At 38.8% G+C, this 25,953-nt stretch overlaps 1 protein-coding gene across 1 annotated transcript in view; it reads left to right on the plus strand.

The window, feature by feature from the left end:
• Positions 1-25,716, plus strand: part of BOD1L1 (biorientation of chromosomes in cell division 1 like 1) — a 59,182-nt gene extending 33,466 nt beyond the window's left edge. The window contains 14 exon segments of the mRNA XM_030923594.1: positions 2,664-2,707; positions 4,019-4,079; positions 5,679-5,749; positions 6,695-6,764; positions 7,991-8,070; positions 11,823-11,907; positions 12,242-12,315; positions 13,313-13,388; positions 13,467-13,501; positions 14,547-14,592; positions 16,901-16,950; positions 17,042-17,126; positions 17,529-17,682; positions 24,328-25,716. Of these exon segments, the coding sequence (XP_030779454.1) occupies positions 2,664-2,707; positions 4,019-4,079; positions 5,679-5,749; positions 6,695-6,764; positions 7,991-8,070; positions 11,823-11,907; positions 12,242-12,315; positions 13,313-13,388; positions 13,467-13,501; positions 14,547-14,592; positions 16,901-16,950; positions 17,042-17,126; positions 17,529-17,682; positions 24,328-24,445 (1,049 nt within the window). The 3' untranslated portion in view covers positions 24,446-25,716.
• The last annotated feature ends 237 nt before the right edge of the window (positions 25,717-25,953 follow it).

Consider the following 25,953-nt stretch of genomic DNA (forward strand, 5'->3'; position numbering starts at 1 on the left):
TAGTTTTGTTTTGTTTTGTTTGAGACGGAGTCTCACTCTGTTGCCAGGTTGGAGTACAGTGGCGCAATCTCGGCTCACTGCAACCTCCGACTCTCTGGTTCAAGCTGTTCTCCTGCCTCAGCCTCCTGAGTAGCTGGGATTATAGGCACACACCACCATGCCCAGCTAATTTTTGTATTTTTAGCAGAGACGGGGTTTCACCATATTGGGCAGGATGGGTCTCGATATCCTGACCTTGTGATCCGCCCGCCTTGGCCTCCCAAAGTGCTGGGATTACAGGCGTGAGCCACCGCACCCGGCCGATGGTTGGGTTTTAGTAGCCTTTTCAAATAATTATGGGTACATCTTGGCCTGTGGAAAATTCCATTGAGCACTCATGAGTCTGTAAGACAAATAATGTTAGTTTGGCCCTTGTGGATTCCTTGATGGAAAGCCTCAGGAATTCCCTAGAGAGGCTGGACCATACTGGCTTAAGGAAATGGAAATGAGAAGAACTGTGATAGTGAGGAATTATTTCTAATTTGTATTGCAAACATGATTGTGTGTTTTCTTCTCATTCCCACAATATTTTTTTTAAGTACTAGGAACTATAGAGTATGTGACCAAATTTAAGCCGGTCCTCCATTTTTTTCCACAGTGTTAAAATGTCCATGCAAGTCAGGTGGAATAAACAGTCAGGGTGATTTTGGTTGTAAACTAATTACTGTGACCAGAGGAATGTAGCTTACTAGTTGACTTAAGTCACGTGCTCTGTTCCTGGATCCACTTGGTATTCCAGACCACAGTCTGGGCTCTTGGGAAGGGTGCCAGGAGGGCAACTGTAATGTCTACTGTAGTTGGATTGGCTCTTTAAATTATTTCCCTGATAAACATCAAGTCTGCTACCTGTGAGTACTAGGGAAATCAACATGGAAATGACAGATGGAAATAAGTCATTCACTGAAATCAACCTGCAAATAAGGTACTATAATAAAGATACTTACTTGACTGTGGGAGTCAGCTTCCCTGAGGTAAGACCTCAGGGAAGACTTGTGTTGGCTCAATCAGTCTCTTCCTTCACCCCTCTCCTTTAATTATAGAAAGTAAGATATACAGAAATGCATAAAAAGTTTCCCACTCCCTATGAGTAACCACCTTCAGTACAATAAAATTATATTTATATTGTTCTAGAATTTTTTTTCACTCAACCATATATTGCAGGCACCCATCATTACTTTATCAGCATATACAGATCCACTTCTTTGTTTTAATAGCTAAATAATCGTCCCTAATACCAGTTTTAGATCTTTTAGTGGTCTCAGAGTTTCTACTGTTACAGGGCTGCAACAAACTTCCATAATGCATATCATATCACTACATGTGTTTTACCAGGTATTTTCATAAGATTGGATTGAGGGAGGGAGGGTCAAAAAATATGGAGGTTGAGTATCCCTAATCCAAAAGGTTTGAGATCAGAAGTATTTAGAATTTCAGATTTCTTAGGGTTTAGGAATATGCATTACACCTCATTGAGCATCCCATATCTAAAAATTCAAAGTCTGAAAGTTCCATTGAGCCTTTCCTTTGAGAGTCATGTTGGCACTCAAAGAATTTCAGATTTTTGGAGCATTTCAGAGTTCTCATTTTTGAATTTGGGATGCTCAACCTGTATACATTTTGAATTTTTATAAGTACTTGTTACTCATTTAGGGCTAAATATTGAGTAATCAGTAGGTATGCATTAGGTGTACAAGGCAAAGAGAAGGGCAGTAGATGTGGAGTGATTCAGATTAAGTGAATACTGCATATAAATCTCACCCATGACTTATCTGGGGAGGTTTGGGGAGTGGGAGCAGTTGAGGACTTTCTTACACAAAACCATCTGAAAGGGTCTCGAAGCCTTGTAAGAAGTGTCAGCCAGTCCTGGAAGACCACACCAAGACTTGGTAAGTCATTTATGCTGGCATGTTAAAACCCTCAAGATGACTAACCTATTCAAAACTTGGACAGATACATTAGTTAAAATGTGCATGGGTGTTTATATTACAAATAATTAACGTCTCATTTGTTAATTGTCAAGAAGCTAACATTTTTGGATTCTGAAGTCCATTGTTCCCACAGCTATATTTCAGATAGCTTTACTGTGTTTAGGTACAGTTCAGTAAGAGATCTACTTACGTAAAAGGAAGTTGTTTAAAAGAAAAATGTGTGTTCTGTCATTGTTGAGTAGAAACAGTAGACTTTGTACTTCATGTTTCCAAAGAATATAAACAGACCATTGCTGTTTGAGGGGATAGGATCTAACTTTTCATTTGACGCTATTATTTTAAATGAACCAGTGTTATACTGCAGCTTAACAGCTACATTAAGGTCTTTTACTTTTTTTCTAAGCTTCAGATCACCAACATAGTTAAATCACCTACAGTGATTTAATATACCACTGCCATTATTATAAAAATGCAGTCAACATTAATTTCTGTTGTCTTTTTCTGGTAGTAGTTTCTGGTAGTACAACATGGATTGATTGTGGGAAATAAGTAGTCAGAATGTTATAATTTATGAAGGCAACTAAGCCACTTGGTGACATAGGATAGGTTCCCTATCCTGAAAATCTTCAAATTTATTTCTCTACATTTCAGAAACAATACTCAGTTTCTTTATATCTCATTTTTGTTTTTGAACAGCTGAACTCCAGAAGGAGCCTTTGTTGGTGAATGAATCACTAAATGTAAGTCACTGTAATGATTTTGATTTTTGTGGTTATTGGATTTTTTTTTTATTTTTTGGAGAGCTATTGAGGAGGAGCCATCTGGAGGGGTTACGTGTATATTTCTGTAGGAGCCAGGAGGCATTTGGTAATGTACTCTTCATTTGAGTTCAGCATCCTGACAGCATCTTTCACTAGCTCTTTTCCATGTTCACCTATACCCACTGACGAAGCACTCTGAACTTTCTATTGTTTATTATTATAACAGGATTGAAAATTGGATTTTGATGTCTTAAATCATCCTGGTGCTATAGACAAAATAGATTTTAGTTTGAGAATTAAATTTCACTTTATGTTTTTAGACAACTTTTCTCAACATACTAACCTGTAACTGCTATGTGTCTGTATTTTTTTTCCCAGATGTGGCTCTCATAATCCCTTTCATTCTTGAAAGAGTCTTCTTTTGGGCTTTCTGTCTTAATGTATTTATAAGGAACCTCGTGTTGTACCAGGAGCGAACATTTTATAAAATGTTTCCAAATGTGCAGACAACTGCATTCTTTCCAATGCCCCTAGAGGAATTGGGGTACTATCAGTGAACCGTGGAATCAGAGTACTTCCTCATCAACCACCCTATTTTGTAGCTAGAAACTCATACACCATATACTGAATAAGAAGAAAGAGAAAAGCACCACTTGGTGTGGTTCGAGTTTGCCATCCAAGAGTTAAAAATATTTTGACTGGGCACAGTGGCATGGCCTATAGTCCCAGCTACTGAGGAAGTTGAGGTGGGAGGATCACTTGAGCCCAGGAGTTTGGGTCCAACCTGGGCAACATAGCAAGACCCTGTCTCTAAAAATAATTTTTTTTAATAAAATAAATTTTAAAAGTTAAAAAGACTTTAAATGGGGTTGAAGCTTACCGAGCCAGGTGGCATGTTCTCCATCCTACCTCAGTCCCCTGAGTCCACCAACAGCTGTCTTTTCCCCAGTCGAGCATAAATGTCCTTTCCAAATGTGTACAAAAGCCTGTGGCCAGGACTTAGGATATTATAGGATATTTCTCTTATTTATTCTTACTCTTTTGCCATTGGCTGCTTTAAGGACAGAAAGAATAAGCACAATAATTTGTTAAACTGAAACCTTTTCAAAAAGAAGATGCTGCGTGCTTCTGAGCTTCTGGGTGAAATTAAAAAGAATATGTACTCCAATTCCTTTTGGCATTTGTACAGATAGCCAGGTTATGTAAATTACCTTCTCTCCTCTCTCTGTCTTTTAGCCTTTACATTTTTTCTAAGACTATCCATAAATATCTTTTATATTATATATTTAGGTTGAAAATTCAGACTTCAGAACAAATGAAGAAATTCATAGCAAATCTTATAACAAAGGAGGTAAGTTAATGAATTTCATAGCCATAGTTTTAATATTAATTATAGTTGCCATTTGAGTGTGGTCTGTATACCAGGCCTTGTGTTAATTATTTTACATATTTTTCTCTCATTTAATTTGTAGTAATTCAGTAAAGTGATAGTTAACAGCATCACTCCTATAGTTGAGGAAAACGAGTCTTAGGCCAGGTGACTTATTCCAAGCCATACAGCCTAAAAGTGATGTCTCACTTTAAATAGCTACTAGAACTTTGCCATTAATCTCACAGTTGACTCAATCCAACATGAATACAAAACACATAGTCCCCTGTGGATTGCAAGTACCCAACTGTGAAATGTGTTAACTTCTGACAGACAGTTTAGGATGGTGGCATATCAAGGATGTCACATTTTTGAGGGTCTTCTCCCAGGGGTGAGGTCTGGTGGCCATACAACCTGTGCAGGCTGCCAACTCTGGACAGATAATTTCCTTCTCAAACAGAGCATAGAATTTTCTTGATGCTTACTAATTTTGTTAATTTTCTATTGTAAGAGTGGGAAAAGAGGCTTATTTACTTATAGTTATTTTTATAACATATACCATATTTCAAACAAAAGTAAAGCGGTAATAAACACCCATGTGCCCCCTAACCTCGTTTTGCCCTATCTTACAATTCAGTATATTTGCTTCACATACCTTTTAAAAAATATTAGTTATGGTGGAATCCCCATTTACCCCTTCCCAATCCCAATCTCTTTCCCTTTAATCTCACTCCAAAAGGAACCACTATTATGCATTAGTTATATATAGGTCCATAAACAATATGTAACATATGTTGCCTTCTTCAGATAAATGTGTGGTCTCACATTACATAAACCCTCCCCACTTTATTTGCTCATTTAGCAGTTTTCTGAGATTTTGTTCTGTTGATTTGTATTAACTCTAATTATTTTCATTGCTTTTGAATATACCACAGTTAGTATTTTTTGCCTCATTTGTACATTATTTTGCACATGTAGGTGTTTTGAAGCTTTTCCCAATTACAAAGAGTGCTACTGTGTATGTTCTCCTACCTTTCCCAGTGTATATGTAGTGTACTTGTATTTCTGGGTATGGAATTGCTCAGTTATAGGCACCTCTTCAACTTTACTGCATGTACTAAATTGACCCCAAGTAGTGTACCAGTTGTCACTCCATACCATCTCCATATTTGGTATTGTTTGACTAGTGAATGTTTGTTAGCCTGATGATTATGGTGCAGTGATTCATTGTTTTCATTGATGCTTCTTAATACTGTGTTGCTACACAAACTGGGGGGAAGGGCCTTGAAGTCTTCTGTGTAAAGTCCAGTGTTGTTACCCCAGACATGTTACTGACCTCTTTGAACCCCGTTCCCTCACATCTACAAGTGGAGGAAGAAAGAGAACTTAACTGACGGAGTTGTGTGGAGGATCCCATCAAAAATCATTTTTGAGCTATCTACCACAATGCCTTGTATATAGCTGATACTCAGTAAAGTTACTCACTCAGTTTTCTCCCAGCCCCCTAACACATACCTACAATAAGTATTGGAATATAAAAATATTTAAGATTTTTTTTTCTTTTTTGTATTTATTACTCAGAGATATCCAGTGATAGAAAAGACAATGCAGAACCCATAAGCAGTCACAGTGTTGAAGCAGATCCTAAAGAGGTGCGTTTTAATAAACTCAAGTGTTTGATATTTTATACATAATATTTTCACTGTGCACAAAAAAGGGCTTTAGAAAGGCTTTACTTCTTTGTATAAATTAAATATTAATGGGTATACTGAGAGTTCCACATGTCACTTTTACCTGTATATGCCCTTTCAATGTTTAAGCAAATAGCAGTTCTCAGGGCTGTCTGGAAGTGCCCATGTTATACAGTCAGAATGGTTTTTCATGCACCTTCATCAACCATAAGAAGTTCATGTTTAATCAGCCACTAAGCAGAAAAATACTACTAATTATGACATGCCATCAGTTGTAAGATATATATAGCTTGACTTCAGAGATGGTGAAATGATAAATAATTTTTTAAACATCTGTTTTAGAATTATTGAAATAGAGTATGTAGCTAGAAATAGCATGTTTTGTATGAATTTACATTCAAACCCAAAAAAAGACTAAAGCTTACAAAATTAGTCTAATCCAAATCTAAATATCAAGTGTTCTAGATTTTTTTTTTTTTTTTTTTTTTTTTTTGAGATGGAGTCTTGCTCTGTCGCCCAGGCTGGAGTGCAGTGGCATGAACGCTGCTCACTGCAAGCTCCGCCTCCCGGTTCACACCATTCTCCTGCCTCAGCCTCCAAGTAGCTGGGACTACAGGCACCCACCACCTCGCCCGGCTAATTTTTTTCTCTATTTTTAGTAGAGATGGGTTTTCACCATGTTAGCCAGGATGGTCTTTATCTCCTGACCTCGTGATCCACCCGCCTCAGCCTCCCAAAGTGCTGGGATTACAGGCGTGAACCACCGCGCCTGGCCAAGTGTTCTAGATTTTTAAAAATGTGTATATCAGCTTACTCCAAAGGTTAGAAACTAATACAATGTGCCCCCATTTCAGTTTATTTGAATCAAGATTCTATGGCCTTTGATCTAGTCATTCTTAATTCCAGGTTGAAGAGGAAGAAAGGCATATGCCTAAAAGAAAAAGAAAGCATTATCTCTCTTCAGAAGATGAACTGGGTATTTATATATGTTTCTGTTTTAGACATCTTTGAAAATCGTATTATTTTTATATCCAAAAGAGTGAGCCAAAAACATAGAGAATTTTTGAGGATAGTAACTGTCTACTTCACAAGTCTTGAGGCTAATTTGTTTCTAGACTGGCTTGATACCTCCAGGGTCCTTTCTGGACCTCAGTCTAGAAACTAGATTGTTTCCTGCAGAAGACCCAACCCCTGGATCTCAGACAAAGATAAACTCTCTCTGGAACCACACCCCGGGTCCCAGCCAGGTGCCACTGCAGTCTGTATTTTGTATCATAAGCAGATGCCCTACAGAGCTAGTGAAGCACGTTAGTTCCAAAGTGCCTCTAACACCCCTTCTGTGCTTCATACTATTGATTTTCTCATGGTCTGTAATGGTGCCCTCTAGTAGAACAGCAGTAATAGAAGTGTTGTACATTCATTTTGTCTAATACAGAAGCTACTAGCCACATGTCACTGTTGAGCACTTGAGAGTGGTCAGTGGAAACAAAAGACTGAATTTATAATTGTTTTTTAATTATTTTATATTTCAGTAGCCACATGTGGTTAGTGACTATCATGTTGAACAGTGCACTGACCTTTAATACTTGACATAAAGGAGAAGTTCAATACTTATTGAATGACTACATGAGAAAGAATGAAGAGTGAAGAATGGAATATTTATATTTTATATTATTTGGTAGCAATTTAATGAGTTCCTGATGTATTCAGGTACTATCTATGGTACATTATATACATTCCCATTTAATCTTTACAATAAACCTATAAGTTAGGTGGTGGTATCATCTTATAAATAAAGAGATTAAGATTCTAAAAAATTACGACTTTATCTTCACCACATAAATCTGATTCCAAAGCCCATGGTCTCAATTACTATACTATACCTCTTAGGTAGTAACTCATTTAGAAAGTTAAAGTATCTCTGGAAACTATACACTAAGCCCTTCCCACAGAACCCACTACTTCATTGGTGTCATGTGAACATATGGGGATTTTTGTATTTTGTTTTATTTTTACTTTGCCAGAGCAAAAGGCAAGTGTTCAGTGCTCATATCACATGATATTATAAATATAGAGTAACTTTTGGCTTCTCTGTATCACAGGCCTAAGAAAGAAGGCTCAAACAGTCTTAAAATAGAACTATGTATTTCATTTTTCATTTAGCTTTTGTTCATTTGTGATTCTGTCTAAACTGATTTACAGATGATAATCCAGATGTCCTGGATTCCAGAATAGAAACAGTACAAAGGCAGTGTTCTGAAACTGAGCCACGTGACACAAAGGTATTTTTTCCGCATATTAAAGTTTTGGGTGGGGGTAGGGAGGCCTAATTACAGCATTGTGAATACTTATTATAATATTTTTTTCATTTTAGTATCCCCCTTTATATGTCTCTAATAATAATCACTTTATTATAAAAGGTGTATATTTTTAGTCTCCTCCCCAAAATCAAATGTTGCACTTTATAATTCTTAAACTGCAAGATTGTCTTAATTATTACAATTTAAATATAACATTGCTTAGGTTTTTGTTCAGTAGTATTGATTTCTTAAGGTGTCTAAATGTTTTCTTCCAAAGTAGAATGTGCTTTATCACAGATATACTTGCACCAAAATATTGAAATAGTCACATATATTTAAATATTAGTACTTTACTCTCTAGCTTACCTCCTGTATTAGTCTGTTCTCATGCTGCTAATACAGACATACCTAAGACTGGGTAATTTATAAAGGAAAGAGGTTTAATTGACTCACAGTTCCACATGGCTGGGGAGGCCTCACAATCATGGTGGAAGGCAAAGGAGGAGCAAAGTCACGTCTTAACATAACGACAGGCAAGAGGGCATGTGCAGGGGAACTCCTCTTTATAAAAGCATCAGATCTCATGAGAGTTATTCCCTGTCAGGAGAACAGCGCAGGACAAACCTGCCCCCCTGATTCAATTACCTCCCACCACATCCTTCCCACTACAAGTGGGGATGATGGGACCTGTAATTCAAAATGAGATTTGAGTGGGGTCGCAGCCAAACCATATCACCTCCTACCTTTAAAATCTGGGTACTCTTAAGGATTGGCCTCACCCATTGCCTTTTTTCCTGTGGTCTTATTTTCATCTTATGACTCACAGAACCTCCTCACAAATTTTTATTTGTGCTCTGCTGTCTCTTTTGTTGTAGGCCCAGATTTTTTCATTCCCTACTAGATACCTCTTGGGTGTTCTTCCATTTCTGAGACTCAGTACTCTAAAATTTCTCATTGTCTGTCTAAACTAGTTCCATCTTTTCCTCTCTCTTTCCCGAATTTAGAGAACTGACTTCCAGTTCTCTAAAACCAGACTTTGGTCTCTTTTTTCCCCCAGTAACTGAAGAACTAAATAAAAAGTAGGAAAAGATTTAATAACCTAAGAGGGAAAGTGGCATATTGTCATGAATTTTAGTTGGTTGTGACCAAAGGAAGAAACGGGCTCTTAAGCTATGCCTGTCCAAAATCAAAAATCCTGAGACGATACTTCTAAATTTGAAAAAAAGTAGATTGAAGGGGTATTGTTTTATTTTCTCTTAAATTTCATGATTTTTTAATGTTAATTTAAATAAAATCTAATGTAACTATTTTCATTAAGCGGTTTTATGGACACGGTGTTTTCAGTTGCTACAAAAGAATCCTTTCTTACATGGAAAGCTGTCCTGCAATAGCATTTATTTGATGTCATCTTAATATTAGTGATTTTTGGACAGTAAATTGGGAGTGATTTCATCATTTCTGTTAAAGTTTTCTGTGTAGTAAATATGTACCATTTTATAAAAGCAATAAAGTCATTATTCTGAAATGTGTATAGTAAGACCAAAAGAAGACCAAAATTGAGTAAGTGAAAAAATTCCAGGCACTGGAAAAATAAAAGCAGGAAAGCGAGTTGCATGCATGTCATCAGGATCTGATGAAGTGCTTACAGGACCAAGTGTTGGCTCTGAAAGAGCCAGTTCAGAAACAGAAATGCAGTTCATCCAATGGTTTGAAGATTTGTGCAGAACATCTTCAGCCCCCGCTATATGAAACAGATATAAGTGTAGATGTTCTGGCTGAAATGAGGGAGAAGACCTCAAAAACTTCTGCCTGCTCCTAAACCCGCTCCAACACTCACTCTCTCTCTCTCTCTCTCTCTCTCTCTCTCTCTCTCTCTCTCTCTCTCTCTCTCTCTCTCTCTCTCTCTCTCTCTCTCTCTCTCTCTCTCTCTCTCTCCCTCCCTCCCTCCCTCCTTCTCTCCCTCCCTCTCTCCCTCCCTCCTTCTCTCCCTCCTTCTCTCCCTCCCTCTCTCCCTCTCTCCCTCTCTCCCCCTCGCCTCACACACACATGCTGCCTCGCTCCCTCTCACACACACATTCTCTGTCTCTCACACACACGCACGCGCGCACACACACACACACACACAGCACTTGAAGAGGTCCTGCGCTGAAAATGGCAGTGCAGCATGAGGGTCTCAGTGAAGCCTCAATGTTGATGTGTTCATAAGGTCAGAGCAAATAGGTTTCTCCTCAGCTTTCCCAAATGAGTGGACCTTCCATCCTCTAAATTAGCACTCTCCCAAGGTACCACAAGCCCTCAGAAAGTGAGAAGAAATGGTAGAACCACGATTTATATATGCCTTTTATCTAAAAATCTTAAAAATTAATCTCTACTAATATTTACTGTATAGATTGGCCCTGATGCCATCACTGAAAGTGAGCTCTCCTCTGACATCACCTGTTAGTCTTGTATTGTAATCGCACTTCTTGGACCTAGTTATGTAGTACGGTCAGAGTACCTTAAGGGAAGCTGGGAGTCCCACAACACAGAGGACTTGACATTGAGACCTTCACTTACTTGTTCACTTTCAGCATTTTATGACAATAGCTTACAAATGCTCAACTAAATGAATTTGCAGAGTTTGTTTACCTTGTTTACCTTGTTTTAATTGAACTGACCCTCCCAAAACAGACACTGGTTTGAGATTTCTGCAAAAATAACCACAACAAAAAACCCCACAAGATAAAGATAGTATTTGTAATGCAGATACAAACAAATAACAAGCGAAATGGCTGAACTGACACTTCTTTTACTAGGAAGTAACAGAAGCTCTGTGCCATCTTCATTGTTAGGTAAAAAAGAATGAAGATCTAATCATATCTGACGTGAAGTGGGTCAGAAATTACAGTGTTTCAGAAGACTGTGTGAAATGTGGATTTGCTTTTATATCCATCCCCTTCCAGTCCCTGAAAGGCTATATCAAAACCCAATGACATTGAAGTCTTCCAAGTAGGGAAGTCGGGGGTGAGGGCATTTCATTATAGATCCCTTTAAATTTTGAACCACGAGAATATGTTTCCATTCAAAAATAAGTAAAATTAAAATTAATGGAAATGAGGATTTACAGTTGTTTATAATGGGGCATTAAAGTAAAATTAATGCTTAGTTTCCTATTTCATCTTGATCTTATTCTACTTTATATATTTTTGTTTATATACTGTATAAGTATTATAGTATAAATGATTTGGCATTTCATGCTGAGAACTTTCTTGCCACTATAGGGGGATAATTTAATTGCTGAAAGATCACTGCTCCAAGTCAGCCCATCTGGATACCCATAAATTCCCTTTGGCACCTCCCAAATTATTGCTTCCCCACATCTCCCCCCTCCATCACCCCACAAAGATAAATATCTGTTGCCAATATCTGTCCATTTTTCCTTTGGAGTTTGTCTTAAAAAGACAAAATCCAAGCGGAGGTAGGAGAAGAGCAATTTCTATTTTGCAGGAAAGAAAATGGCCTTGATATTTTATACTTGAACCTTATCTCATGCTTTTCTGTTCTCAGAATGTTTATTTTTTTATAGTCTCACTAGCAGCAATAATAGTTACATTTCAAAAACATTTTCCAAAAAACTATCCTAAAAAAGAGATAGGGAGTTTTTTTGAAATAGAAAGGCATACTTGGGTGGGGAGGATGAATGGATGAAGGCTTCAGTTTGAAGAAGCTTCTGGTCTTTTTCAACTTCTCTATAGGAAGAGAACTCCGGAGATTTGGAAGAATTATCTAAAACCAGTTCTGAGACAAATAGCACTGCCTCAAGGGTCATGGAAGAAAAAGGTGAGTAAAACATCTGCTTAGGTAAATTGACTGAGCCTTCAAAGCAGCCATCGTATCTCTCAACAACCGAAACATCTATTCTGCTCATTTACTTTCCCTGTATAATAAAGAGCCTCATGCTTAAGATTAGGAATCATTTTTAATTTGGATCCTGCTATACCCAAAATGTGCTGTTTACTAATCACCCTAACTCAGGCTTACTAATTTTGATGGTAGAAACATGAAAATGGAGTGTGTGTTCATGTGTGGCTGCAGCTATGTAGGTCACCTGGGTAAAGATGGGGAAGGCTGACCGTGGTCACTAGCAGTGGACAAAGCTCTTCCTTTTCTACAGATGAATATAGCAGCAGTGAAACTACTGGTGAAAAGCCAGAGCAGAACGATGATGACACCATAAAATCTCAGGAGGTGAGATGTGCTTTTCATATTTATTTGTTCACAATTATTTAAGCACTAAAACCAAATTAAATTCGTTAAATACTGTTACCTTGAGTTTTTCTTAAGTACTTTGAAGGAGCTTGGGGTTTTTTTAGTGCAATGGGGCACCGTTTCATACAGTGCATTTTATCAGTGTCATTTTGATTAATTTTGTTGTCTTCATCTTTGTTTCTTCAAAACATTTATATGAGACCCACTTATGTCATAGCCAGATAGGATCAGCTCAGTGCTCTACATCAGTGTCAATGTCAGGTTCCTGGCCTGACATTGGAGGCTGTCTGAGCCATGGAGTCCAGCTAGGATGAAATGGGAACAGCAGCAGGGTGTGCAGAAGGCATGCAGGGAATACTGGAGGGGACCTAGTTCATGAGGCAAGGTCATGGATTCCTGGAGGCTGCAGGCACAGACAGCATCCCAGCCCTGCCCACTCTAACCCATAGATTTTCAGGGAGCCCGTGGAGCAGAGAATTGCAGTGGCTTGAGACTGAGCACCATAAATCAAGAGACACAGCCTGTGCACTAGCCAGATCTAGATAACCATCGCCAGGTTTGCCCATTTTAAATCTTTCGTTGTTGTTCTCACTTCTGTATGTATGATATATTCAGTGGACCCCTTTATTTTTTATAAGGGTTACCATTTGGTCATAACTAACTTGGGCTAAATCCCAATTTAAATGGACATACATATTTATTACAGAAGTAAAAGGTAACACTTTGATTACTTCATTGTCTCAAAATCCTCACGGCTCCTTTAATTTATGACAGTTAGTGATATTTATCAGGTTGAAGAAACTACAGTGAGATAAGTAAATAAAACACTAAGCCCTACATCACATATTTTTAAAGTGACAAAGCTAGGATTTGAGCTCTCTTAGACAGGAACTCTAAGTCTGATTTTTGAGAAAACTTTGTATAATAAAGGATTAAATTTTTTTTAAATTGCTGTTGTTTTTTATTTCCCCCTTAGGAAGATCAGCCAATAATTATTAAAAGGAAAAGAGGAAGACCTCGCAAATACCCTGTAGAAACAACGTTAAAAATGAGTAGGTACTTGGTGTGTTTTCAGTTCACACACAAGAAATTTCGAACCGATTTTCTAAGAGAATTTTTTTTTTTTTTAGAAGACGACTCCAAAACAGATACTGGCATTGCCACTGTAAGTAATTGCAAAACACGACAATTTCAAATACTTGCTCTTAACCTGAAAAGGGTATAATGCACTATCTAGTATTTTGAACTTTATTTTTTTAAGTACTTGAAAAGCTTTGAAAGAGTTTCTTAAATAAAATACTGAGTAACCATTCAAATATTTTGATTACTAGTATCTTTGTGTAAACAGAGTTATATTAGTTGTTCTTCATTCTTATTCCATTCTAATTCGTGAGTTTGATTTAAAACTTATCTAGGGATTTATCTTCCTGTGGCTACCCGTGGTTAAAATATGCAAATTAGCTATTTTATATGATTTTGAGATAGTGGCTTCTTTATAGAGACTTGTGAGTTGTCTTGCCATCTTACTACTTTCTATGGAATTCTTTTTAATCTAAAATATACACAGAGTTCAGTGCAGGAAAATCCTCAGTGATATTTTATGTTTGAACGTTCTTTATCTTTGACCCTGATGTATATACCCACCAAAATCATTGTATCAGTATTCCATCGCATGCATTTCAATGGATTATTATGAGAAGAGCATTATAAGGAGAACAGATGTGTATTCACTGACCTAACAAAAGAACATGGGATTCAAGCCTCAGCTTTGCCACTTACCCCGAGACCTGTGACTTAGGGTCAGTCATGGGACCCTCTGGTGACTCAGTTTCCTTGAATGTAAAGTGGTATGATGCCTGCAGTACTTATCTCATAGAATTATTATAAGACAAAACCAGAGAAGCACATGTGAATGCATTTACCAACATGTAAAATGGTTTGTCTTGGGGAATATTAACCACAGTGGCCATGCTGCATTGCCTCACTTCTCATCCTCTAGCATCGCAAAAGGGAAGTTACTTATTGGAAAGTCTGTATTTAGAAGCTCAGGCATCCATGTTTGCTAGGTATACTTAATTATAGAAAATAGGTCTCAAATATGCCTATGTAAATAAAGATCCTATACCACTTTTATATCATTGATTGCATTTCTATGTGATGATTATAAACTGCTGATTTTAATTTTTTTGTTGTTGTTTATTTAAACATAGGTAGAACAATCTCCACCTAGCAGCAAACTGAAAGTAATGCCAACAGGTATGTACCTATAGCATTCCTCTGTGTGTGATCTGAGGGAGGGGCAGGAGAGGCTGGCTCTTGGAGAACGTTTGGGACTTCCTATTCTGCTTCTCATTGAAGTGGGTGGCCCCCTTGGTAAAAATAGTTGTCCTTGTATCTGGGAGAGATTATCTATTGACTTACAGAGTCCAGGACTCAAGAATTGAAATTGTTTTGACTCTTTTTCTCCTCATTCCAAGGAGAAAAATATATTCCAAAATGTTGATAATGATTAGCTCTGGAGGGTGGAATAATGGGAGCATTCCATATTATTTGTCACTATTGCATGCATTTTCCAGATATTTTTTGCAATGTGTGTGTATCCGTTTTGTGGTCTAAAATTTTTTACATAAAAGCAAGAGGAGCCATTAGTGAGCTTTGAAGTGCTGATATCAACAACAAAGGTTAATGTGACAGCTATTTTGTATCAAATAAATAGCATGGTCAGATCAATAAAGTATATATTCTGATCAGCAAATAAAGCAAATAGGTAATATAAAATTTTTTCCACATTTATGTGTGATCGTACTTCATTTTTTCTTGTGTCTTGGTAAATTAAGGTTTGTTTATTTTTTAACAGAGGGAGGAGATTCTGCACGTTTGGTCTTCACCAGTTTGTATTAATGATTTTGTAGTATTCTGAATCCATACAAGAAGAAATCTTTGTAACTTCAGTGCCCTTTAAGGACGCTAATTAAAGCTGTGTGATTCAGAATGTTTTCTGAATGTGGGTAAAATGATGACCATTTTAAGACAGTCCTCTTTGTTGACCTTTCTATTGGGTTAACTTTTTCATTTTCATTGGTATTTTAAACCTGCAAAAAACAATGACTACTACAGTCACCAAAAAGAAGTACCTTTGAGTTTTTGAGTGCCTGATGTACATCCCCATAATCTCAGCTTCAACTAGTTCATTGAACTAATCTTTACTTTTCTTACCATGAAACAGTCTCAGAAAATTGTAACATCTGCAGAAAGCAAATGCATAAAGAATGTATGTATGCACCCTACAAACAGTTCATAAGATGTACTTTTTTAACTACCATGATGTATTTGGAATCAAAAGAATTCTACCTGTCACTCTACTTGTTACTTACGTGACTCTGAACAAATTACATAAATCAAGTTACTCAAGCCTGGTTTGTTCAGACTATAAGCTAGGATCATAATACTTGCAGAGCTACATTGAAATTGAAAAGTCCATATTAGACAGGTGTGGTGGCTGACACGTGTAATCTCAGCACTTTCCGAGGCCTCCACAGGAGAATCACTGGAGCCCAGGAGTTGGAGGCTGCAGTAAACTATGATTGCACCACTGCACTCTAGCCTGGACAACAGAGCAAGACCCTGTCTCATAAAAATAAAAGTACCAGTTATATATCCTTATTCGAAATGCCTAGGACATCAGAAGTGTTTCAGATTTTGAATTTATTCAGATTTTGGAATATTTGCATTTCCCAGTTGAGCATTCCTAATCAGAATTCAATATGCTCCAGTGGCATTTCCTTTGAGGGTCATGTTGGTGCTCAAAAAGTTTTGGACTCTAAAACATTTTAAATTTTGGATCGTCAGATTAGGGATGCTCTGCCTGTATATCATTCCAGCTTGCAGTTACTGGTACATATTGTGGGCTCCTTATATGCCCCTTTTTAATTCTTTCTTTGGGGTCAGAACACTGAAAGGGATCGTAAAAGTAGTCTAACCCAGCCAGGCGTGGTGGCTCAGAGGCCTGTAATCCCAGCATTTTGGGAGGCCGAGGCGAGTGGATCACCCGAGGTCAGGAGTTCAAGACTAGCCTGGCCAACATGGTGAAACCCTGTCTCTACTAAAAATACAAAAAACTAGCTGGGCGTGGTGGTTGGCACCTGTAATCCCAGCTACTCGGGAGGCTGAGGCAAGAGAATTGCTTGAACCCAGGAGGCGGAGGCTGCAGTGAACCAAGATCACGCCACTGCACTGCACTCCAGCCTGAGTGACTGAGTGAAACTCTGTCTTAGAAAAAAAAAGTAGTCTAATCCAACTTCCTATTTTGCAGCTGAAAAAACTGAGGGTCAGCAAATAAAATAAAATAAAATCTGAAATGAAAACTTAAGTTTTGTAACTCACAATCCAATGTGGTCTCTGCTAGATATTCTGATTCTATCTTTGCTTGACTGATAACAAAATAATAATGAAGTGTATAAAAGTGTATTAATTAATACTGATACACTGACAGATAAGCCAGACTGACTTGAAATTTAAATTTACAGTAATAAAATATTAATGCAGAGATTTCCTTTTCTTAAAGATGAATCCAATAAAGAAACAGCTAACCTACAAGAAAGAAGTATAAGCAATGTAAGTGTTAAATTTCTTATCAAGATATGTTTACAAATCAACTTAAATGCTCAACTGACCACCCTTTGAACTTTAATTTTATTGCTTCTAGGATGATGGTGAAGAAAAAACAGTAGCAAGTGTGCGTCGAAGAGGAAGAAAACCCAAACGTTCTCTCACTGTGTCAGATGATGCAGGTATGTTTCTAGCAAATTCTTAATAAGTCTTATTGTTTCAAAATCACCTTTTTTAAGAGTTTTTCTTTGAGGAAAAATCCAGTGATACGGCTAATATTAATATTACATAAATATGTGTGAAATAGGTCTAATCCCATGTCAGAAATGGTACATCCCAGATGCTTTTCTGAATACATGTGAATTTTTTATGAACGCTGGCTGTGAACTGCATATGTAAACTATCCAAAATGTGTTTGAGATTAAGTTAAACAGTTGTGAATCGCAAGTGCTGAAACAAAAAGGAAGTGGAAAACCACTTCTCTGCCTCCAAGTCCCTAATATCCTAAGTTCTAAACTCCATGACTCTCTCCCTTGGATCTTTGGGAATTGTATAATCCAGGTGTTACCCTTCTATTTGAACAGAATCCTCAGAGCCAGAAAGAAAACGCCAGAAATCAGTTTCTGAACCAGCAGAGGACAAGAAAGAGCAGGAGTCTGATGAGGAAGAGGAAGAAGAGGAAGAGGACGAGCCTTCAGGAGCCACCACAAGATCCACCACCAGATCAGAGGCTCAGAGGTAATGGGGGCAGCACAGAGCTGCCAGAGACCTTCACCAGCGTCTCCATCTGAAAACTGCTCTGGGTTTCCTGGGATTCTCTTTGAACTGAATCATTCATACTTCAGTGGAAGTGTTTCCCTTTCATTTTTATTGTTAGCAGTGGGCACATAGTTCTTGGAGAACACATTTTCTGTCCTAAACCATTTTGGGGGATTGCTTCAGAGTCTTTACCAGGTTTTAAACGTCTATTTGGTGGAACCCATTCAATTCTTTACAAATACTTTTTGAGCATCTGCCATCCTTCAGACATTGTATTGTGCACCATTCATGCATATGGACATACATAAAACATCATCCCTGCTCTCAGCATACTTATTTCAACCCAAAAAGCAGGAGGAACCAGGCCCATGCACCACCGTCATCACATGCATCTCACCAGTGCTATGCAATAGGTTGGTCATAGGAAAGTGCCCAAATTTGACCAATTTTGAGGTACATAATTTCATGTATTTCCCAAAATGTGTTCTCTCAAGCCCTATCGTAGCCAGAAACCTCTAAGAAAAAGAGTACCATGGTCAGATGAGTTTGGGAATGTCAGTGAATTCTCTCTCCTTCTCAGTTACATGTTCATTAAAACATTGAGGGTTTGGCAAACTCCAGGGCCCGGCGCGGTGGCTCACGCCCGTAATCCCAGCACTTTGGGAGGCCAAGGTGGGTGAATCATGAGGTCTGGAGATCGAGACTATCCTGGCCAACACAGTGAAACCCTGTCTGTACTAAAATGCAAAAAATTAGCCGGGCATGGTGGCGGGCGCCTGTAGTCCCAGCTACTCGGGAGGCTGAGGCAGGGGAATCACTTAAACCTGGGAGGCGGAGGTTGCCGTGAGCCGAGATGGCTCCACTGCACTCCAGCCTGGTGATAGAGCGAGACTCCATCTCAAAAAAAAAAAAAAAAAAAGAGGGGGGGGGAGTTGGCAAACTCCTAAAGGAAAGAAGCTGGTTGAACTTTGTTTAAACAAGCATTATTTGCTGATACCCCTTTTCTGTTGTTGACCTATATCATTATACCTGTTCATATCATCCAGTATTCCTTTTCCCATGGCACATTTGAGAAATGGTACGTAACTGTGTAGTCTCATCCTAACCGTTAATAACTTTCCCAAACATGAATATTTTCCAGGCTGAGCATGGTAGCTCATGCTTGTAATCCCAACACTTTGGGAGACAAAGATGGGAAAATCACTTGAGTCCAGGAGTTTGAGACCAGCCTGGGCAACACAAGGAGACCCCATCTCTACAAAAAAATCTTGAAAATTAGCTGGGCGTGGTGGCATGCGCCTGTAGTCCCAGCTGCTTGGGAGGCTGAAATGGGAGGATCACTTGAGCTCAGGAGGTTGAGGCTGCAGTGAGCTGTGATCACACCACTGCACTGTAGCCTGGGTGACAGTGAGACTCTGTCTCTGAAAAAATGTATATTTTTTAAATTTTTAATTAATGTGATTTATAAGGTGTTAATCTTGGTATCATCTTATTTAATTTCATTATTCAAGATCAAAAAGTTCAGGAAGATTTATTTCAAAAATAACGCTAACACCATAATATGATAGTATCTTGTGTTTACATAAAGACTTAAAATCGGGGCTGGGTACAGTGGCTCACACCTGTAATCCCAGCACTTTGGGAGGCTGAGGCCGGCGGATCATGAGGTCAGGAGTTCGAGACCAGCCTGGTCAATATGGTGAAACCCTGTCTCTACTAAAAATACAAAAAATTAGCCAGGCGTGGTGGCATATGCCTGTAATTCCAGCTACTCGGGAGGCTGAGGCAGGAGAATCGGTTGAACTCGGGAGACGGAGGTTGCAGTAAGCCGAGATCACGCCATTGCACTCCAGCCTGGGTGACAGAGTGAGACTCCATCTCAGAAAAAAAATACTTAAAATCAGCTTGTTTCTAATTCCTCCAAACTTAACACATTATTAGCCATTTGTGCCATGGTTTGATTTCTCAAAGAATCAGATTTTAGAGCCAGAGGACTCTAGAAGCTCACACGGCGAAAGTTATAAGGTGGTCTCATATTTGTTTTTTTAGGTGGAGCAGCTCAGATAAATAGAAAAGAAGTCACAGAATCCAAATTGCTGCTGCTAGGAGAGGGTGAGGGTGCTGGAGCCCAAAACCCATGCATTTGGGTATAGCATCCATCCCACCAGAATTACTGCTTCCCTCTAAAACAGTTGTGGAAAGTAGGGCTCAACTCAGAGAACGTTCCATAGGCCTTCTAGCCGTCCAGTGAGTGTCTAGAAATTGCTCTCGGATTTGCCTTTTATAAATTCTTTAAAAATCTTATTTGATGTATCTGGTTCTGTAATCACCTGGATTATTGAAGTTCTTCTTCATGCACTTTATAATATAAACTTTTGATTTACAAATGAGTTCTTTTCTCTCTAGTTTAGATTCCTTGGCATTGGTTGATCACTCCCAGGGCTCTGATGTTTTCATTATTTCACAAATTGTCTGGGTTGAGTGGGCTTTTGGTGGTCATGTAGTACCATTAGCCAGTCATGCCTGAGTCACTGCACCTGCATCTCCTCTGAAAGGGTCTTCCTGCTTATGCATGGACCTCAGTGGCCACATCCTCCTCAGCGCTCTCTGACTTGTGTTCAGTAGAAGCCGGCCTCCCTATGGCTTCTACTCTTGATTCTAGTTCTACTTTCAGAACCTTCTGTCTAATTTTCCCTTACATATTTGAGGGCAGCTTCCAGGTCTTCTCTGCTTGTTTCTTGAGCCCTTTCATCATCCCTGTTTGTGCTCCTCAGTTACTTTTATCCTCTTTTAGAAGCAAATGTGCAGCTGGGCGCAGTGGCTCATGCCGGTAATCCCAGTTACTCAGGAGGCTGAGGCAGGAAGACTGCTTGAGGCTGGGAGTTCGAGACCAGCCTAAGCAACATAACAAGATGCTGTCTCTTAAAAAAAAATTAATAAAAAATAAAAGAGGCCATGCACTGTGGCTCACGCCTGTAATCCCAGCAGTTTGGGAGTCCAAGGCTGGTGGATCACTTGAGGCCAGGAGTTCAAGACCAGCCTGGCCAACATGGTGAAACCTCATCTCTACTAAAAGTACAAAAAATAGCCAAGCGTCGTGGCAGACTCCTGTAATCCCAGCTACTTGGGAAGCTAAGGCAGGAGAATTGCTTGAACCTGGGAGGTGGATGTTGCAGTGAGAAGAGATTGTAGCACTGTACTCCAGCCTGGGTGACAGAGCGAGGCTCTTTCTCAAAAGAAAGAAAGAGGGAGGGAAAGAAAAAGGAAGGAAATGAAGGAAGGGAAAGGAAGGAAAGAGAAGGAAGCAAACTCTGTATACCAAGTGTGGTCTAATGAATCCAGAAGAGGACTGTTACACCTTATTTTCTGGATATTTTTCTTCAGTGTGCATCCTCATTACTGAGCCTCAAATTGAAAAACACACCAGCTAAACAAGTTCCTTTTTCAGAGTTTTTACTGGTTAATCAGAATTCCTTATCAAATTCTTATGCAGTTGACTACTTAGGCCTTAACACTTAGCTTTGTGAATTGTACTGTCATTAATCTTGGCCCTTTATTCTATCCTGATGAGCTCTTTTGTAATCTTTATTTTGTCAGCCAATATATTTTTCTATTTTTCACAGTACATCTTTTTTCTAAATCACAATAAAATACCACGCACAGTAAGAGCAAAGATAGTGTCACACAAGCAGAGGTAGTTGTAGATGACATTAAGATCGACTTATCAGCAGTGGTCAGGAAAACCAACCATTTTTCTGATTTTAGTTCCTATTGTTCTGACTTGCCCACAAGGAGCTTCATACTTCCTAAATAGTTCCAGAGACTGGAGTATTCAGTGCTACCATTGCCCAGTGTTTCTATAATCTGTTTCAGAAAGCAACATAGCAAGCCATCTGCACGTGCAACATCCAAACTTGGCAGCCCAGACACAGTTTCTCCTAGAAATCGCCACAAATTAGCAAAAGAGAAGTTACCTACCAGCGAAAAAGTTAGTAACTCTCCCCCATTAGGAAGGTAAGTCCCTGCTTACACTTCAAGTAATTTTTAACCCCCTAAGACTATTTTGGGTGCAATAATGCTTTCTTCCTAATTTCCTTTAAGATTTTGTCTCACCAAATAACTGTTTTTGGGGGTCATTGGTTTCCAAGAAGAATAGGAAGGGCTGCAGAAGGTGTCTCTGTGGCCTCACCAGTCTGGCCTTGCCACAGTGGACTGCCACACAGGCTTGTCCTTGACACCTATGAGCCTTATCTGCCTTCTCCCATCCGCTAAGACCAAAGGCAAGGCAGTGTGGTAAAGCATATAACAGCCCAGAATCATTTCTGTGTTAGCTAGGACATTGGAGAGGTGATGAGGTGATAAAGCTTCCTCTTTTAGGCACAGCCCCTGCCAGCTTACACCTTTCACTGCAGCCTTACTAGTCTTACTGCTTCCCAGAGGTGGTCCTGAGCCTTCCTTTCTTGCCTTTGCTTGAACTAGTGAGGAGTGCACCAGCACCCCCAATAAGTCAGATCCTTTCCATCCTGCTTCAGCCCATTTTCATCTCTTCTTGCTGCACTTCTGGTCAGTACTGGGCACTTGAGATGCCACATAGCATTGGTTTGGTATATTCCTTTTATTTACCCCTCTGAGCTCTAGCTTTCTTTCTTGAGATAGGAACTTGTCATATTTTCTATACATTATCATATTCCAAAGTAAAAGACTCTTCACTGTACACAAAAACCGTTTTGACCTCTTACCACATTTTCATCTTCACAGCATACTTGCATGTATGTGCTGTTTTCCCCACGTTCTAGAAACGAAAGCGAACTATAGTGCTAGGCACTTTCACATACATGCTCTCATTTAACTCTCATTGAGTGAATTGTAACAGTTACTTTTATTTTATGTGTGAGGGACAGAATCTCAGGAAGGTTTGCATGCATACTACTCAAAATTGAACATGCAGTCGAATCACTTGAGGCTCTTTGTAAAATGCAGATCCAGGGTCTGTAAGTCTAGGGTGGGGCCTGTGAGTTGGCATTTCCAACAAGCTCCTCAGTGACTAGTGCCCCTGGTCACAGACCACATTCTGGGAGAACTGGAAGGGCCTGGATAAGCTACGAAGCTCACATGGCTGGGGAGAAGCAGCCTGACTCAGAGCTTCTGTTAGCTGCCATTTGGCCCCCAGCACAATGCTGCACACGGCACCTTTACTGAAGAGGTGTTCATTGAGTGGCTGGTGGCTTTCCATGGAAATGGTTTGAAATGGATTATCAACAAACACATTTTCAGTCATTGTCAACACATGCCAAAACCACATCATCTGCAACAATTTTTGACTCAATTTGAGTTTATTTACTTTTGCTGTCAAATAATAAATGAAAGACGTGTCTTCGTATCAGTAGAGTCCCGTTTCTCCGTCTCCTGCAATTTTGGTTTTCCAAGCCTTTGATTCATTGACAGGACATTTACTGCCTGCTTGCCATGTTTTGGGCATTTCTCTAGGCACTGGAGTTAGAAAAATGAATAAATCTCAGCAGCTGCCCTAGAGAATCATTGTGTCTAATGGGAGAGATATATGTGTATAAGACTTTCAAACTTTTTTGACAACAACCCACTATCAGAATGTTTTGCAATACAGCTGGTGCTCACATTCCTGCTACTGTAACTGAAACAAAATTTTCATGAGTCAAATTTAGTAGATGTGATACAAGTGGTATTTTCTGTTGTGGCCTATTAATATATTGTTTTAAAATATTGATTGTAACTTGTAGTTACAAAATATTCATTGTAACTTGTAGAAACACAGCAGATAAATTACAGTGGTAAATGCTGTGGTAAAGACCTAAAGTCTTCATATCAATAAAGTCACATTTCTCTGTGGGGGATTCCAAAGATAGGGCATCTTGCTCTGTGATGTGGAAGGTGCAGGACTACAGTCCCAGATGGTGCACAAGTAGAAGGCAGAATTATAAAAGGCTCTGTGTTCTATGCTCTGGATGATTTTCTCCTGAAAGCATCAGAGACCCAAGAGGAACTACTTCATACATCTCCCGGACAGTAACATGATTAATTGGAGTTTCCAACAAATAATTTTAATCACAGACTGTATCAACAGGGTATGCTGGTTACAGGGAGATTGGTTAGAATGTTCTTCTGAAATTCCTGTGCCTTTTCTAACACAGCTATTTTCTGTAATCCTGTGCTACGAAGTATGATTTTGCACTTGGTCCGACCTAGGTTGAAATCCTGCTGTGTTCTTGCTAATTGTTTGAACTTAGAACAGTTTGTATATTGGTGGGACCTGCTGTTGATGTCTTTGTTTTATAGATGAAAGAACTAGGGCCCAGAGGAGGAAGTGGACTTGAGCACCATCAGCACCTAGAGTGTGGCAGAGCTGGAACCAGAGCACAGGCTTCACACTTCTTTTCCAGTGTCCTGTGTTTGTGTGTGAGGTTGACAGCAAATAACCAGTTAGCTGGAGCTCTTCGCGAAATAGCTCCTTTTCGTGTATAAATTTTACTGGGTTTTTCTCTTCTTAGCTGTCAAGTTCAAAACTCTTCCATTTTTTTAAGGAACTCCCAAGTTACTTGAAGCAACTGCTTTTAAACCTCACCATTGCCTTGACTTTGCTTAATGCAGATCAAAGACACAGCTCTCCCCTTCTATCAAGCGCAAGAGAGAAGTCAGCCCTCCTGGGGCCCGAACAAGAGGCCAGCAAAGGGTGGAGGAAGCCCCTGTGAAAAAAGCAAAGCGATAATCCTGACCACTGCTGCCCTGGGCTTATGGAGGAACACAGTGGAGAGGAAAGAGACATGCCTCGGTGGCCATAGGCTTCTCTTTAACCAGGAAAAAGATATGCATGTGCTGTAAGTCCCTAGGTGCAAGCTTTTTCTTGTTATGTTTTAAACAGCTTTATAAACTATTGTTCATAGAAGATATTATGTACATTTATTTCAGATAAAGGACAATAAGTTTACTTTGTATCTGAACTCAAAACAAAGTAGTTGTATATTTTAACATTCAAAATTGGGATTTCCCAATGTGACACATCATGAATGCAAACCCCTCCAGCCCATCAGACACCGGGCTGCCTACTGGTAATCTGTGTATAGTATATAAACATGTAAAAATAGGTTGTATTTTACTCTATGTATGATGCTAATCAATGAACACTATTTATTTTACAGAGAAAACTTATCTGTGAACTTTACTATATATCTGTTTATTTTACTTTATTATTATTTTTTTTTAAATAAAAAAGGGTTTTAAATGCTATGCAGTCATTAGTAGAAAATTTTTTAGGACTCTGCCTGCCCTGTAACTATCTTAATATGATCTGGCAGAAACTCGCATGTATCCAAGTAAAGTAGTGTAGCTAAAGAAAGTTTCTCCATTGCTTTTCTGTTCACAGTTGTGGCTCTGTTTTTTAAGAATGTAACGTTTTTAGATTATACTTGCATCTGTGACTGTACTACCAGCCCCATTGACATAAAACAGGTTCTGGTTCAGGTAAAGTTGCATCAGTCACCTGCAGCAGAAACTCCTCTGCTGGTGTTCATTCCCCTTCTCTGTGCTGTTCTGAAGCTTCTACCAATACTCTTTCCATATTGTCTTTTCCAGTGAAGAGAAATGCATTCAAGATTAGGTCCCTCCTGTCTATCCAGTTTCAGGATTTTATGTTGTTTTATACACAATTGTTTCAGTATAGAAACTGGCTTTATTGCCAGGTGTTTTTTTAAACATGTTTTAACTCTCATATGAGCAAACTGTCCAACTTCAGTTTTTCATAAGATTAAACTTCTTACGATCAAATTTGTCTCTTGCAATGATGTGATGAGTTGCCAAATAATTGAGATTATTTTTAAATGTTTTGTTCATATTCTTGTTTTATAATTAAAATTTACATTCAGTGTGTATGGGTTTTTTTTTTTTTTTTATTTTGACTCTTAATGTCAGGTGGATATTTCTGTCATTTTACATGGTTTCTTACTGAGATTTTATATATAAATTATAAAATGTTTACCAAAATTTGAGTGGTAAGAATTTTATTTATGTGTTTTAAAATTGGTCTGCATGAAAACCATTTCTTCTCTCTAAATAACTGGTCTTACCTATATCGTTCCATGTTCACATTCAAATTTGAGTCAGTGATGGCGTTTCTCAGTAGAACTGAACTCGGTAGAACTGAACTCTGTAGAACTGAACTTGGAAGAACTGAACTTTAGATCCAGAAAGGCCCTTAGAGACGAGGAACATGAGAGTTTC

The sequence above is a fragment of the Rhinopithecus roxellana genome, chromosome 2 (genome assembly GCF_007565055.1).
Source record: "Rhinopithecus roxellana isolate Shanxi Qingling chromosome 2, ASM756505v1, whole genome shotgun sequence".
NCBI lineage: Eukaryota > Metazoa > Chordata > Mammalia > Primates > Cercopithecidae > Rhinopithecus > Rhinopithecus roxellana.